Source organism: Bemisia tabaci, chromosome 2 (assembly GCF_918797505.1).
Source record: "Bemisia tabaci chromosome 2, PGI_BMITA_v3".
In the NCBI taxonomy this organism is placed as follows: Eukaryota; Metazoa; Arthropoda; class Insecta; order Hemiptera; family Aleyrodidae; genus Bemisia; species Bemisia tabaci.
In genome coordinates, this window is record NC_092794.1 from 6,235,423 (window position 1) to 6,251,942 (window position 16,520).

Below are 16,520 nucleotides of genomic sequence, written 5' to 3' on the forward strand. Positions count from 1 at the left end.
GATAGACATAAATTCCACAGTCAGAGGGAAGGAATGCAGGGAGCCGGCGCCGGACTGTGGAATGTCACTGATAGACATAAATTCCACCCTCGGGTCCGTAAGGCTTCAAGCGGTGAGAATCCTGGCATTTTAGCGCAGAAACAGCGTACGACGACTCCTTACGGAACGTCGGCGATAGACATAAATTCCACAGTCAGAGGGAAGGAATGCAGGGAGCCGGCGCCGGACTGTGGAATGTCACTGATAGACATAAATTCCACCCTCGGGTCCGTAAGGCTTCAACGGTGAGAATCCTGGCATTTTAGCGCAGAAACAGCGTACGACGACTCCTTACGGAACGTCGGCGATAGACATAAATTCCACAGTCAGAGGGAAGGAATGCAGGGAGCCGGCGCCGGACTGTGGAATGTCACTGATAGACATAAATTCCACCTCGGGTCCGTAAGGCTTCAAGCGGTGAGAATCCTGGCATTTTAGCGCAGAAACAGCGTACGACGACTCCTTACGGAACGTCGGCGATAGACATAAATTCCACAGTCAGAGGGAAGGAATGCAGGGAGCCGGCGCCGGACTGTGGAATGTCACTGATAGACATAAATTCCACCCTCGGGTCCGTAAGGCTTCAAGCGGTGAGAATCCTGGCATTTTAGCGCAGAAACAGCGTACGACGACTCCTTACGGAACGTCGGCGATAGACATAAATTCCAAAGTCAGAGGGAAGGAATGCAGGGAGCCGGCGCCGGACTGTGGAATGTCACTGAAAGACATAAATTCCACCCTCGGGTCCGTAAGGCTTTCAACGGTGAGAATCCTGGCATTTTAGCGCAGAAACAGCGTGCGACGACTCCCTACGGAAACGTCGGCGATAGACATTAATTCCACAGTCAGCGGGAAGGAATGCAGGGAGCTGGCGCCGGACTGTGGAATGTCACTGATAGACATAAATTCCACCCTCGGGTGCGTACGATTTTCAACGGTGAGAATCTTGGCATTTTAATGCAGAAACAGCGTACGACGACTCCTTACGGAACGTCGGCGATAGACAAAATTCCACAGTCAGCGGGAAGGAATGCGGGGAGCCGCGCGCCGGACTGTGGAATGTCACTGATTGACATAAATTCCATCCTGGGTCCGTAAGGCTTCCAACGGTGAGAATCCTGGCATTTTGTGCAGAAACAGCGTACGACGACTCCTTACGGAACGTCGGCGATAGACATAAATTCCACAGTCAGAGGGAAGGAATGCAGGGAGCCGGTGCCGGACTGTGGAATGTCACTGATATAATGATATAAATAAAATTAGTTCGGGGGGGGGGGGGGGGCCTAGGAAGTTAGAAAAATGAGCTGGGAGGGGAGGGGTAGAATAAATGCTGGCAAAAAATTAGAACTAACCTGGCAATGATTTAAAAAAAAAAAAAAAAAAAAAAAAGGAAGTATAAAATCCGTTGACTTGGCCGAGAAATGGAAATAAAACATCAGCTGATAGCAAACAAAGGTTACCAAGGAAACCAAGGAATGGAACTTTCATAAAAACAGTTTAGTGGAAAACAGCGTAAGTAGGGCACTTACGTTAATTACCGTTATAAGTAAACGGTAAATGCGATTTAACCGAAAATCTATACAGTTCTTCATCAGATCAAAATGGACAAAATTACAAAATTTGAGACAGCTAATGTAAATCTAACGATAGTTATCGTGAACGAAAGAATTGCTGACATAGATCCGGTAACTATTATAGGTTGGATTTTAATACTGTTGTAATGATAAATGTTGCAGGCACCTCCAATGTTTGTGAATTTCGGGAGCAAACAAGATTACGACTTTTTAGAAAGTAGAAATATAAACATCAAAAACCACATTCTCTTGATGAAAATGAAGAAGTCAGCAATATACAAACAGGTGAATAATTAAGGAACGTTATTGTTTATATTCTTGCAAAAATAATGCCTATTTTTGTGAGAGGACGAGAGAGAGGAACATAAGATAAATTTTTGATCCCTCCCTGGAAAATTTTTAGAGCAGACAAGCATACTTTCATCCCAAGTTATAGCAATTTAGTTCAATGAAAAGAGTGTTTTTAAAGGAGTGTGTAGTGTGTTTTCGAAGGAGTGCGTAGTGAGTTACTTGGCTTGCACAGAAATTAAAAGTGATGGAAACATTCAGATTTGAGATCTTAATTGAGGGACCGAGAAGACGCATAAGTGCACTTTTTGAAAAATTAAGATATTCATGAACTCAACTTAAACTAGTTTGAAAGTATATTCTGTGAAAAATTCACAAGAAAAATCCAACCAAAAAACATCAAAAAGTGAGTCTACACTTCCTTTCCACCATGCGGCTCCATGTTATTTTGAAACTTAAAACACAAATTTCTTGAAATGGCAAAAACTGCACTTTACGTCTAGTCCTCAAAGCCGCTAATCATCCTCAACCTATCTGTGAAAAAAAATGTTCAGAGCCTCCTCCTCTATGGCAATTCTTAGTTTAGGTATTAATTTATTTTTCAGATTAGTGAGGGGATAAAAAAAGGAGCGGTTGGAGTTTTGCTCTATGCAGATCCCTCTCAGCATTATGAATTGCAAAAACAGATAAAGACAATTAAGGAATTAAATCCTACAATTTTGGGAAGGCTGCAGCTTGCTTTTGGGGACTCTTTCTGCGCTAACAACAGTGAGTGGAATTTATTTTTAAATCATTGTTATTCTTTTTCCTTTTTAGAGAAAAAACAATTCTTCACTTTTCTTGCTTTAATGCCGACTGCTATTTGCAATAAGTATATTTATAGTATAAAAAAAGTTATAAAAAAGTTAGAAGCTATGAAATGTATTTTAAGTAGGTACAATTATTATTTTTTTATTCTGCCTTTCTCAGTGATACTAATAGAAAAAACAACCTCTCTCATTTGTATTTTAATCTATTTGATAACTGGAAGTAGCTATTAAGGCTCTTTAGGATTCTTGCACATCCTGTCGATTGAAGGGAAATGTATTACCTTTCTAGGAAACTATAAATGAGGGGCTTGAAGGACAAGGCGCAGAAGGGCAGTTTTTGAAAAAATTCAGATATTATAATGATTCCAAGTAAAACTAGTCTTAATGCATATTCTGCAGAAAATTCGCTCTAAAGTCCCAATATTTCAGCATCAAAAAGTTAGTTTTAACATTCTTTCCGCCATTTGGATCCATGTAATTTCAAAACAAAAAATACGTACTTCTCAAAATAGCAAAAACTGCACTAATGCGCCTTGTCCTTCAGGCCCCTCAAATTTATGATTAAATCACCAACATTTTTCGTCTCCTACCGACAGCAAAATGAAGGAGTTGACGCCTGCAAACACCTTAATTTTCCAACTTACAGGAGACAGTTCCCCACCCCACTGAGATACTTAGTAAAATTTGTTTCAAAGCAATTCTAAATAAAGCTTTTGATTCCAATATTTCATAAAAATGTATGAATTTTTTGGGCTTAAATGTTTCCAAATTTCTGGATATTACCATCGATTCAAGCTTTTGTCATAAGCTTAAATTGCAAAATTAAACCAAAGAAAATATCGATCAGGGTGGACACTGGGCTCACCCACGAAACATGAACACTGAATTTGAAAGACTATTTTAGAATTGTTATTAGCTTACAGTTAGTAAAAAATTAGGTTAAAAAAGCAAACTCTCACCGAAAATACATACATTTCCTACATTATTCTACATCCTTTTTGATCTTTTAAAATGCAGATTACTTGTTCATAATTTCAAGTGTATATCATTTCCTTCTTCTTTCAGGTAATGTAACACAGGAGTCTCAAAAATCGATTATGGTCGATGTAATCAGTTTCGATGAGATGCAAAATATTTTCAAGTAAGAGTAAAATTTGGTTTTAAGATAACTATTTCATAAGATATTCAAGATAAGATGATAACGGCTAAATGTAAACAATGTGTACCTTGATTGCAACATTTAAAAACTTCCCATTGTGATTTATTTTATTTTTTTTTCTTTTAAGGAAAACTGATTCATATGTCTGCTTGCAATTTTATGTGATTTTTATGGAATGAGGGAAGAGAATGCACAGAAAATTTCAATGGAGACTGTTGGTTCGTTTAAAAAAAAAAAAAAAACATAAGCAGAGACTTACAATATTGCAATCTGAGATAACCATTTTTCAACTTTAGCCATTGATATGCAGAAAACAGAAGGAAAAATCATTAAAAAATTAGTCTACTTTCACGAAATCTTTTTACCACTCTGGGTAATGGAAAGTAGTACCAAAAGTACAGACCAGTTAATATTCTAAACGGGAATAAAGCCTTTTTAACAACAAAAAATACCCAATAATGCAAAATTCTTATTCCAATAAAGACGATATTGGAGATGTTGAAAAAAAAAATGAGAGGTATAAAGTTGAGCAATCTTTAGACTTCGACAAATCACAAAAAGTCAAGTGCAGTTATTTATGTTTCAGTGCTGACTCACACAAGTGACTAAAACAGCCTCTTATTAAATCGGTGGTTAAATCCAAAACCACATACATATATTCGTTGCACGGTTTCAAACTTTCTGGAAATGCTACACATGTTCTTTTGAGGGAAAATAAATCAATGTTTATGACTTGAAATTTTGTTGGATGATCAAAGATGAACTAGTGAAGAAAACACGAAGAGAATTTTATTCCAACATTTTAGTTTGTCTTCCTCCTGAAAAGTAGAGCAAACGCAGACACTTTGAAATGTTGTGATTAAATTTTGGGTTTCGTTTACTATAAATTATATACATGTCGCTTCATGGCACTCCCTGGCACTCTATGACACTAAACTGCCATTGCACCCTGTCAAACCACAACCGGTTTCTAACTTACAAATTTAACCATAAAAGATCAATTGCAAACTAAAGTGTCATGAATTCTTTAAAAAAGGTTCCTCGAGCCATTTTCTGATTTGATTGTACAATATTTTACAGAGTCATGTCATTGAATGCGTCATCCAAGAGCTGGGCAAATTTTATGAAACCTTCAATATCCTCTATAAATCAAAATAAATGGAGCATTATAATGTCCTCGCATGTGCTTAACCTCATGCATACATACTACAATGTCATTGCTGCACTGGAAGGTGCCGAGGAGCCTGACCGATATATTCTTATCGGAAGCAACCGTGAAAGCTTGAGCAATTCAGATGACCCCCTGGGTGGCACAGTCGCCATGATGGAAATCTCACGAGTATTCGGTGAGCTGAACCGAGTGAAGGGATGGATACCTCGACGCACCGTCATTTTTTGCAGCTGGGGACTGCAAGGCGATGGCCACTTTAATTCTGAATCATGGGCGCAATTGTTGCATCCATTACTCACTGAAAGAGCCGTCGCTTATTTAAGCGTGGAGGTGGCTGTTAGAGGAAATTCAACGCTGAAAATTCAGTCTGCACCAGTACTTGAAACCGTAATTGAGGAGGCTAGCATGCTGGTGCCCAACTGCGACCCTGCGGAGCAAAATGCTCACAGGTTTACTCTTGGCGAAACTATGCAACACATGGCCAAAGTAAAAAATACGTCAGTGATAGATATCATCCATGGAGAAGGCGACTATCAGATGTTCCTGTTCGAACAAGGCATCCCAAGTTTGGATTTTGGATACGACGGAGAGGAAAAATTTACTGACTCAACGTTTTCATTTCACCGGGCCATTACCGAACTATGGGCCATTTTGATATGGAGTTTGGCAGATGATCCCGTCCTGCCCTTGAACCCTGCAGGGTATTCCAAGTTTTTGATCAAATCGTTCTTCGTTGTCCAAAAAGAGTACGCATCACTGATTGAGAAACACTTGGCTCTGTTCAATCGACTTCACAACGCTATAGTGAGCTTCAACGAGACAGCCAGCGATTTCGGGAAAAAGGTACACAGTATTGATAAAACGGACTGTATGAGGATGCGTGTTGTTAACGACCAACTTGTGAGGTTAGAAAAACAGATGTTGTGTTTCCCAGAGATGCAGAATCAAGGGGCCCATCCTCTGCTGACGGAGGGAAATCTTCCGAGCGTTGGTTTTGGAGTGCTGCAAGATTTACTCGAAGAATCTTTGATGTGGCCGGAAAGTACCACTATTCAGAGACAGATCCAGCAAGAACTCACTATGCTATCTTCATGCATTCAAAATGGAGAGCTTCTGTTGAAAGATGTTGTTGTTACATTGACACAAATCCAGACATAGTACATTTCTTGGGGACTACCCAACTTTTTCTTCCATCATAAACAACAGAGAATTAGAGCACACAAAATAAGGTGCATAAAAACACAGACACATACATGACTTTAGAGATCATCATTATGTGAGTTTGTACCATGGATATTACTGTACATTGTAGTTGTATACCTTTGCTACTCTCCCAGTGGGAAAAAAACTAACTTGCCCTATGAAATCGAAGTGATTAATTTGTAAGATTTATCTAGTAGTGCTTCTTTATGAATTTGAATAGGATCTCAAAACTGTAAAGGTGCTCGCAAGTACCACCCCAGAGGGACCAAATGTGATGTCCCTGAGAGTCCCCTTACTAGGATATGACACTAAGACTGAATATTTAACATCTCTACAAAAAAGAGGAAGATTAGGAAAAAAACTCCCTCTGATGAGAGCCAGGGCCCTCTATTGGCGGCAATGCGGTCGTTTGAACGACTGTAAAATGGACGGATTTCTGTCAAACAGAACTATGTGCGTTATGACATGAACTCTGTTATCCATGTATTCTTATGGGTCTCAGGGCTTATGTCTTAAAGCACATAGTCCTGTTTGGCAGAAATACGTCTAAATGCAAGTTCGGCGAGCAGTTTTTTTCAGATAAAGAGGCTGCTTCCTAATTACGAGTTTATTTTGGGTTAAAAACCTAATTATGTTGTTCTTCTTCCTCACAAGTCATTCTACCCTACCGACTTCTACACCATCAGTGAGAGAATAATAAACTGATTTTTTAAATACTTGAAACCTGAGGTTCCTCTTCACCTGATAATAGTCTGGACCTTCTGCTGGTAGTCATTTAAAACTGGTGAAAGATGGTGAATTGTTATTATAAAAAAACTCCTGTTTACTAAATTGTCATGCATCACAAGAAGCAATTTGTAACTCATGCGTTCGGATATACACTCTTAGGTAAATATTTTGAAAATGCTGATAAGACAGTCTCTCCTATAAAAGTTTTCGTAGTTGTGGATTGGTTACAGGTGTTGTTCAAAATGTGTGGGGGTGATGCAAGACCTTAGAGAGGTTGTATATTAATTCTTTTTTTTTCTCGTATTCTATAGCTATATTTTTGGAATAATGAGTTCTGTCACCATTGATTAATTACCTGTCACTTTTTTACTTTTTGTGTAATATATTTCTACTCTTACACATAACTTTTTCCTTTTTTCGGCCTCTGATGAAGAGCAGTTCTGACATTTCTGGGTAGAATTCAGTAACTTTAAACATTATTATCAGAGCAAAATATCTCTTAGACAGTGCAAAGAAACAGTTGCCTCTTACTATTTCATGAGCAACAGCAAGGCACTTGACTAGAGAAAATTATCAGAACATCAAAACTTTTACGAAAATTTTTGATGTATTAACATTCCACTCATAGTTCAACACTTGACATGCGGTATCAACTCACAAAATCTGATTAATACCTTCTATCAGGTGTTGTACCCAAGTTTTGCGATAAAAGTTCCCATAGTAGTAGGAAGGCACCCGCTTTTCCTTTTTTGTTGAATCGCGTCAAAATGTCTTGGAAGAATTAAAAGAGGTGCAATAAGATTTAGCATAATGATCTTACCTTTCACAAGCGTGAATCCATTTTTTACAAGAAGGCAACCAAATCTCCGAAAACATTCTCTCTGGTGGGGGCTTTCGGTGCTTTGTTTTGAATCTTGACGAGCTGTCTATGGTTTGATGGAGGGTGAGGCATTTTGTTATCTGGACAAGGTAGTGGCAGGCTGTAGAAAAACCTGTGTTTTAAAGCCTTGAAACAAAGCAAAAGGGACAACTGTAAATTTGGGTTTAAGTTTAAGAGCTTTTATCATGAAAACATCTTGTTTGATGAAGGTAAGTAACTTATGTAAATCTTATTCTAATATTATCGTCAAAAAACATGCAAAACACCTCGACTTTATTTCATTATTGAGATCTTTCATTTCTGGGCAGAAGTATAATTTGATGGAGAGATTAGAAAAAGCTTATTTGGTTTGCAGTTTAAAAGAGCACATGAAATTCCGAGACAGGATGATGTTCTTCTTTTGGTGAAGACATAAGTACATATCTTTTTTCACAGATCAAAAATTGATCAAAAACTCAAGGCGTGAAGTATTTTAAAAAATGAGAGGGTTATGAGCATTTAATTTTTAAATCCTACATTCATAAAAACTGTGCTCCTTGAATTTTGACAAATCTTCTACTTGTTCCATCTGATGATTAGAATTTAACCAGTTCAATTATGAACGTCTGTCTTGGTATGAGAGATCAAGGAATGCATCTGAAACATTGGTCAGATCCATAAAACTGTCGATTTTGAGATCCTGCACCTTGATGAAACAAAAACTTGCTTTCTCACCTCGGATGCAGAGAGTCGGTCCGCAGCATTATACAGCAGCAATGACTGGACCAAACTACGCAGTTCTGGGTTAGCATCCGGAAGAAGAACATTCCACGAAATAGGTTTCCATTTCGGAAAATGTATTTTTCCGAAATCTGGTAATTTCTTCATGTTGGGCCAATTTTTTTCAGAAGGTCTCCCGAGGCTTTGAACCACAATGCTCAGTTGCTCTATGTCTGTTTCGCCCTAAAAAATCACAGGATTGACATGTATGTAGCAGTCAATTTGTGCAGCTGTCCACTTACATTTTCACCTGAGTCACCAAAACCTGCTCAAGGATGTCTTTTCTTTGATGGACATAGCTTTTATTCTTCTACAAAACACTAAAACTCCTGCCCCTCTCTTTCATTGGTCAAGGCATTTTGAATGATTCTTGCCAGGTCCAATCCTACCACAGATTGTCAATTTGATGGATGAACTTAGGCAATTGTGTGCCTTGCTCTTCTTGGCTCTTCAGCCTTCCTAGTACCCGTGTAGAATAAATGCTTCTTTTATTCACCTCATTACTCAAGATACCCTGCTGTTTGCTGAGTTGGTTAGCAGGATAAGTATCAAAAACAGAGGCCTCTTAAATAAATTTGAAAAAGTATTTTATTCCTTGTAACATGAAAAAATCAGAAAATATGCCCCCATCAGAGACAAACATTCATAAGCCTCACTTCACAGCTAATTTCTAGGAGAAGTTTGCTTGAAGAATTTAATACATACATAAATGAATGAATAGCGAGAGAAGAAACATTAAGTTAGATGTTAAATTTGATGTTGGTGATATTACCTCAGAGAACAATCATGGCTCTGTAAGTAACTGATTTTTTACCTCTGGTGTTTTAAACAAAACATCATGCAAGAAATATTTCTTGAGGAGAAAAGTTTTACTATCTATGACTGCAAAATCATTCGATTTAGCCCCACTTAAACTCTTGAAACATTGACACTTAAAATATTTTACAGGAAAAAGGACAAAGTATGTATGAAGTCCAAATTTCAACTTACAGCGAACAAAGGAGCTTTGTTATTGATTTCTGCAATGATGCATCCAACAGCCCATATATCTATCTTCTCATCATAATTATTAGATCCATAGAGAGACTCTGGTGCTCTGTACCATCGTGTGGCCACTCTTGCCGTGTACTTTTTGCGGCTCCCATCTTTGCCGTCCTCCTCATTGTACAAAAGGCGGCTAAGACCAAAATCAGCAATGCGTAAAATACCATCGGCACTGATGAGGAGGTTGGCTGGTTTCAAATCCTGGCTTAGCAATATAGATATAAAGAGAATCATTGATACAATTTTAAGATTACAAAGATAGAAGTTTACTATTACTTTGAGATGATTCCATAGGAAAAATGTTAAAAGACTAAAATGTATCACCGATGATAATGAATTTTTCCAGAGGGAGGCTGACATCATTAAATAAAGTGATGCTGCCAGTTGATGAATGTATCTTTTTGTAAGTTACCACTTCTCGTCAAAAACCTGTAGGCAGCAGCTTTATTCAGCCCTCAACTGAAACCCTCATATGTTCCTGAATTATTGAGAACAGACAGTAAGTCGGAAAGGTAGCCAATGTGCATCATAATAAAATCTCAATACAGAAGGAAAAAGCTCATTCAAGCACAATTTTCCCTCAAAGAGGTATGCTGTTTGGTGGAACACTGGCTACAACCATTCAGGAAGACAACTGCAGACGCGTTTCAGGTCTAATTGGACCCATCATTGGTGCAGCACAGCCTTCCGTATTTTCTGCTACCAAACTTCGAGCGGTCATGAAAATCAGACCGAGACTTGGGCAAGCGGTTGGGCCCGCGGCAAGTGAACAAAGTGATTTAGGGGTCTGCGCTGCACTGATGATAGGTCCAATTAGACCTGAAACACGTCTGCAGTTGCCTTCCTGAAAGGTTGTAACCAGTGTTCCACCAAACAGCATACCTCTTTGAGGCAAAATTGTACTTGGATGAGCTTTCTCCCTCTGTATTGAGATTTTATTGTAACGCATGTTGGCTGCATTCCCAATTTACTGTCTATGCAACTCATGTGTATACTGCAATCAGTTTGTGAATTATAAAGAAGATGAAATGATGTTGGTCTCAATCCATTAGAGGTGATTTAAGCTTTAAAATAAGACCAAGATCAGCTCTACATCTATCTTAATTTCAGGATTACAGCAGCAGTCTAGGAACTTTTGGGACACTGTGTTTACTATGGAATGACATTAACCAGATTTCACATTGTGTGAAGTTGAAGAATAAATGCAATTTAGGTTCTGACCATAGGTTCTGGCACCTAGCCCATAGTTTAGAGGGTCGCTCGATGTTTTTCTTATCCAAATGGCTCTCCATTAAGTACAGGAGACTCAGAAATACTTTGGTTGGTATTTCGAAGCTTAGTGTAATAAACAGCCCTGACCAAAAAGGTTCTTGACAGTCGTGTCAGCTAGAAACTGTTTCTCACTTGCTTTTTATGAGAAGTACCTTAAAAATCACGAGTGCAACAAAGACAGGTGACCGTTTCTCCCTTCTTACCATGCACATAAGTTCAAGGGGCAGTTAGATTAGAGATGAGTGAGAAACAAGATTTCGACACACTCCACTGATCCTAGACTCCTGTTGTAAACACCCTATGAGCCTGTTGTGAACACTCCTGTTCCTGATCGAGTGAGAAAGCAATGAAAATTTGGAACATTAGGTTTTTTGTGAAAATGAGGAAAAAGGATCCACCAAAAAATTGAAAATAAATATTTACTTACTCGGTGAATGATGCCATTCTGATGGAGATAGCTGACTCCTTTCAAGAGCATCGAGCAGTAAGTTTTTTCTTGCTGCAGCGTTAATGGCTCTTCTGAGTAGTGAACCATTTCCAACAATCCAGATGGCATGAATTCAAAAATGAGGCAGAGAGCAAAGTTGTGAGGGAAGAAGTCGAGTAACTCTATCACCTGACAGACCAAGAAAAAGTCAAGTGAAAAAAGGGATTTGGTTTCATGAGTTGTACATGTTGAAATTTAAAATAGTGAAATATTTAATATAATGCTGAATGTTTTTAGAAAAAATCAAACAGAGGAGTATGGATGATGGAGGACTGCAAAAATGTTCAACCTTGCTTGGCGCAAAGTGTGACTAAAGTGATAACCCTCATTTTGGCTCCTTACCTCCTTTGAAAAATTAGGGCAGATTGAACATTTATCAAGAGGTGAAAAGGGGATTTTGCTCAGTAGCAAACACGCCAGATTGTGAGAAAAAGTCAATAGTTTGGAGCTTTCTGCATCTTTGAAGCCAAAGTTAGAGTTCAACTGTTTCATCGATTTTGGATCAGTGGCATTTTTCAGTAACAAATAGTGTAAAATAGGGTGACTTTAAATTAATTAGCTGAACCTCAAGAAACCTGAATCTTCAAGATGAATGAATCCTATTTCAGGGTGAGAAGGGAAGAGGTAAAATTGAATATTCAATTTAAAAGTTCTACAGCAAGATTTCAAAAACTGGAATTTATGGAGATTCCGGCTCCTAAAATACTTGATAATGATATCATCTACGTTCTTAATAGGTATAATAATTACGAATGTACTCACATATTTACATTTTATCTGCTGAAGTATTTTCAGTTCTCGAACATAGCTGATTAGAATATCTGCTTTTGAATTCTTGGCAATCAATTTTTTCAACGCAACCTTCCTGTTTGTGGTTTTTTCAACAGCAGCAAATACTTGCCCATGCGCTCCCTCTCCAATGAATTCATCCACAGAATACTGATTCATTTCCTTGAAAAAGATGCCACAAAAATTAAAAAAAGATAAAGCAAGGAATAATCAATAAAAATGGTGGATCAGGAGACTGGAAGTCAAAGACCAGTGAAAAAGGATTGATGTACTCTTTGCAGAGAGAACACAGAGGATTGATACCATCAAGAAACCAGTTAATTGCCACTTAAATTTTAACTTAGTTGGGTAAAACTGTTTTATTAAGATGAAATTACACATCCTCTGCTGAGATGAATGAAATACATAAGAAGTATACATAAAAGTGTGTGTGCAATAAAGTTTTTAAAAATCAAGAATTTTGATTTCAAAAATTTTGATTTCTGTCACCAAGTTTTTTTCTCTATTATTTGGGTAGTATTAGTGCACTCGTACAAGTTTTAACTTTTGGGTGCATTTTAACATGAGAGTTTTAAATCTGTTATTTTTTTCATTTTATGCGATAAAAAGCTTAGGGAAAAACGAAAGACTTGCAAACATGAAATGAGGGGCTCGGAGGACAAGGCGGACAGGTGTACTTAGTTTTTGCTATTTTCAGAAATATGTGTTACAGGTTTCAAAATTACTTGGATCCTCATGGCGGAAAGAAAGTCCAAACTGACTTTTTGACGCATAAAAATTGGAATTTGGGAGCAAATTTTTCACAGACTATGCATTAAAACTAGTTTTACTTGCAATCATTAATATCTCAATTTCTACCAAAACTGCACTCATGCGCCTTGTCCTTCAAGCCCCTCAAATGATCAATTTGAGAGGCAGTGTTCGATTAGTGTTTTGACAATGGAGCTCTTACATGTGTGGAGGATTTACATTTAAATACTTGTGCTTAGGTAATATTTTGCAAGAAACACAATGGTGCCATTGGTTTTCTCTGAAATCGACCCCGAAGCTCAAAAAAGCTCTCACAGTTCGGACTGTAATGGAGGGCATATCCCATGCTACATACTTTGAGAGTCCAATACATTAGCAGGGTTGCTGTAGTCCCGCCTTTGGAGGCTTCAAACAAAGCAGCAACACTGCTGATGTATTTTCTCTCCATCTTTGCATGGAGAGTTTGACTTGATATAGAGGTGGACTTTCAACATAGCGTGGGATATCCCCTCCATTACAGTCTCAACTTAGAGAGCTTTTTTTGAGTTTGTTTTAGAGAAAGCCAGTAGCACCATCAAGTTTCTTGCGAAATTTTACATATAGGGCAGCATTTAAATCGATAATTCCGACACACGCAAGAGCTCCATTTTACTTACCTCCCTAATAAAATTCCTCCTTCTTACCAAATAAGTAGATCTATTTAAGTTAACCCAGTATATGTTTCGCCATACTGTAAAGTCCTCATGATTTTCCTGGAGTGGAAATTGAACTGGACCTAGGTAATGTTACTGATAACTTACAGATGACTAGCCAACTTGATTGAAGGAATCCAACCTGAGAAAAGACAAGGAGTAAAATTACACTTATGAAATAGAGCTTTTAGATGACTTCAATATAATTACAATACCTATCCGCTTCCAGATTTACTTTAACAGCTAATAATTCAAACTTCCATTCAACTACTACTAGCCAGAAGATGCAAAAGAGAAACTCCTGTAGGTAGTAACATTTCTTGCTATTTTTTCCTTTCTTCCTTCTTGATGACAGCATCAGGGACAAATCAACAGTGTAAGTCCGCAATCACACAACTTGTTTGCGGTGTCCGAAAATCTCCACCTCCATGTTATTTCTTAAAAGGAGAACGAATTGACATCATTCCTGGAAGTTTATGCAGAATTTTCTTCGCACAGAGAGGAAAAATCACGGCAGTTTTGAAGAATGCCGTTGAGTGGTTTTCCGTTTAATAAATAAAGTATAACAGGAAGTCTGCAACGTTGCAAACCGAGTTATGTGATTGCCGACTTACGCAGTCAAAATTCTTATAGAACTGTTCCCCGACAGCATAGCGACGGTGAAACTACAAGACCACATATTTCGTTTCCGGTGTGTGAAAATCTCTGCTCCCATTTAATTTTTCTAAAGAAAATCAAACCATGTCATTCTTTGACGTTTTCACAAATTTTTCATCATTCAAAGGAAGAAAACTCACGGAAGTTTTCAAGAATTGACATTGAGTAGTTTTCCATCTAAAAAATAAAGTGTGACAGGAAGTCTACTCCGTCACAAACTGAGGTACTTGGTCTGGTAGTTTCACTCTTGATTTAAGTACGCACATTCCCTACTTCAAGAGTTGATGGTCATTGCATTCAGAGAAATGCATCTTTCAACTGCAGCAAGCAATGTAAAATTTGGGATGGCTGCGGGGGAGTTCAGTCTTGAAAGTCTTAGAACATTCCCACAGCGTGTCTCAAGCAATAAAATTACAAACTAATTGCAGTAAACGCACTCATACGACAGTACTTATGTTGGAGTTTTTTTGCCAACGTGCGTTAAAAAATTCAGCATAAAGCTGAAACGCGTCTGCAGTTGCCTTCCTGAATGGACGTAACTAGTGTTGCTCCAAACAGCATATCTCTTAGAGGGAAATTTGTGCTCGAATGAGCTTTTCCCTCTGTATTGAGATTTTCAGCTTTATGCTGAATTTTTTAACGCACGTTGGCAAAAAAACTCCAACATGCTGTCAATAAAATTACATACTTCCTTCAGTTTGTAAAAAATACAATTTTGACGCCCTCTTACCTGATAAGGCCTTCCTCATGCACAGCAACATTGCTAGATGGCTGTTAATATAATTAAAGTGGTGAATGACTGGATATTGCATTCAAATAAAGAAAACGCACAGAAAACACTATGAACTGAATTTCACTGGTACCTAAAAACGTCCTTAATGCTGTGTGATTTTAATTAGAAAAGTAGATTAGATCGTAAAAAGATTCTGTGCAAAAATGATGCCGTTGTCATGTGCTCATGCAAAGTAAACAAATAATGCAAACAAAACAAAAATGCGATAGATCGCATTCCTTATCGGTTTCGGTTCTCAGTGTTGCCGAGTGGTGCACTAAAATGCTCCTTTGCACTCCGCACTGGGGTTTCGGGTGTCGTAGACATAATCGGGTACGGAACTTGGCTGATTCGAAAACGCCTTCAATTGCGGCGTGATACCTGCTGCATTCCGGAGAGTTCGAATAGTTGTATCATTGCGCCGTAAGAATGTGACGGAAGATCAAAATGGAAATTGCCTGCTCCATGCACGCTGGGCTTGTCGATTTCCTTTGACATTTTTGCAGTGGTGAATGCATGGCTGAAGTACGTTGCAGCTAGAATTGTATTTTGCAAATGTGGTGTTTTTACGGGAGGATTAAAACAAACAAGTGGTTAGAAATAAAACAAAAGAATATGAACTATGCTAGACGATAATCCGGGTATCGGAACCTGGCAGATTCGAAAACGCCTTCAATTGCGGCGTGATACCTCCTGCATTCCGGAGAGTTCGAATAGTTGTATCATTGCGCCGTAAGAATGTGACGGAAGATTAAAATGGAAATAGTCTCCATCCACGCTGGGCTCGTCGATTTCCTTGGACATTTTTGCAGTGATGAATGCATAGCTGAAGTGCGCTCCAGCTAGAATTGTACTTTGCAAATGGGTGGTGTTTATACGAGGATTAAAAATAATCAAGTGGTACGGAATAAAACAAAAGAATATGAACTATGCTAGACGATTATCCGGGTATCGGAACTTGGCTGTTTTGAAAACGCCTTCAATTGCGGCGTGATACCTCACGCATTCCGGAGAGTTCAAATAGTTGTATCATTGCGCCGTAAGAATGTGACGGAAGATAAACATGGAAATAGCCTCCATGCACGCTGGGCTGGTCGATTTACTTTGACATTTTTGCAGTGGTGAATGCATGGCTGAAGTACGTTGCAGCTAGAATTGTATTTTGCAGATGAGAAGATTTTATAGGAGAATTAAAACAACCGAGTGGTAAGAAATAAAACAAAAGAATATGAACTATGCAAAAGGATACTCCGGGGATCCGAACTTGGCTGATTTGAAAACGCCTTCAAATGTGGCGTGATACCTGCTGCATTCCGGAGAGTTCGAATAGTTGTATCATTGCGCCGTAAGAATGTGACGGAAGATCAAAATGGAAATTGCCTGCTCCATGCACGCTGGGCTTGTCGATTTCCTTTGACATTTTTGCAGTGGTGAATGCATGGCTGA

General features: G+C 38.4%; 2 protein-coding genes across 6 annotated transcripts; one reads left to right on the plus strand and one right to left on the minus strand.

Moving 5' to 3' along the window:
• The first annotated feature begins 1,432 nt into the window (after positions 1-1,432).
• Positions 1,433-7,344, plus strand: LOC109031844 (glutamate carboxypeptidase 2). The gene is made up of 4 exons (XM_072296617.1): positions 1,433-1,898; positions 2,507-2,669; positions 3,776-3,851; positions 4,950-7,344. The coding sequence occupies exons 1-4, from the start codon at positions 1,767-1,769 to the stop codon at positions 6,196-6,198; spliced, it is 1,620 nt and encodes a 539-aa protein (XP_072152718.1). The 5' UTR covers positions 1,433-1,766; the 3' UTR covers positions 6,199-7,344.
• On the minus strand, positions 3,901-15,278 carry LOC109031845 (cyclin-dependent kinase 20). 5 transcript variants are annotated; one of them, XM_072296619.1, is made up of 8 exons: positions 15,033-15,278; positions 13,610-13,787; positions 12,177-12,365; positions 11,355-11,543; positions 9,602-9,856; positions 8,567-8,794; positions 7,793-7,978; positions 3,901-4,687 (listed from the first exon to the last, which is right to left on the minus strand). In XM_072296619.1, exons 3-7 carry the CDS (start codon positions 12,360-12,362, stop codon positions 7,817-7,819), a joined length of 1,020 nt encoding a protein of 339 aa, XP_072152720.1. In that variant the 5' UTR covers positions 12,363-12,365; positions 13,610-13,787; positions 15,033-15,278; the 3' UTR covers positions 3,901-4,687; positions 7,793-7,816. The 5 variants fall into 5 exon arrangements, with proteins under 5 accessions (XP_072152720.1, XP_072152721.1, XP_072152719.1 ...); XM_072296620.1 differs by lacking the exon at positions 3,901-4,687 and having other exon boundaries at positions 7,670-7,978; positions 13,637-13,787; XM_072296618.1 differs by lacking the exon at positions 3,901-4,687 and having other exon boundaries at positions 7,670-7,978.
• Between the last annotated feature and the right edge of the window lie 1,242 nt (positions 15,279-16,520).

Bases quoted from the DNA above. Each gene is read 5' to 3' on its own strand.
- LOC109031844 (XM_072296617.1), top strand. From the start codon at position 1,767: ATGTTGCAGGCACCTCCAATGTTTGTGAATTTCGGGAGCAAACAAGAT. The intron at 1,899-2,506 runs GTGAATAATTAA...TTTATTTTTCAG, and splicing joins AGTCAGCAATATACAAACAG to ATTAGTGAGGGGATAAAAAA. The intron at 2,670-3,775 runs GTGAGTGGAATT...TTCTTCTTTCAG, and splicing joins CTCTTTCTGCGCTAACAACA to GTAATGTAACACAGGAGTCT.
- LOC109031845 (XM_072296619.1), bottom strand. From the start codon at position 12,362: ATGAATCAGTATTCTGTGGATGAATTCATTGGAGAGGGAGCGCATGGG. The intron at 11,544-12,176 runs GTGAGTACATTC...TTGGTCTGTCAG, and splicing joins AGCAGATAAAATGTAAATAT to GTGATAGAGTTACTCGACTT. The intron at 8,795-9,601 runs GTAAGTTGAAAT...GTGATTTTTTAG, and splicing joins ACAAAGCTCCTTTGTTCGCT to GGCGAAACAGACATAGAGCA.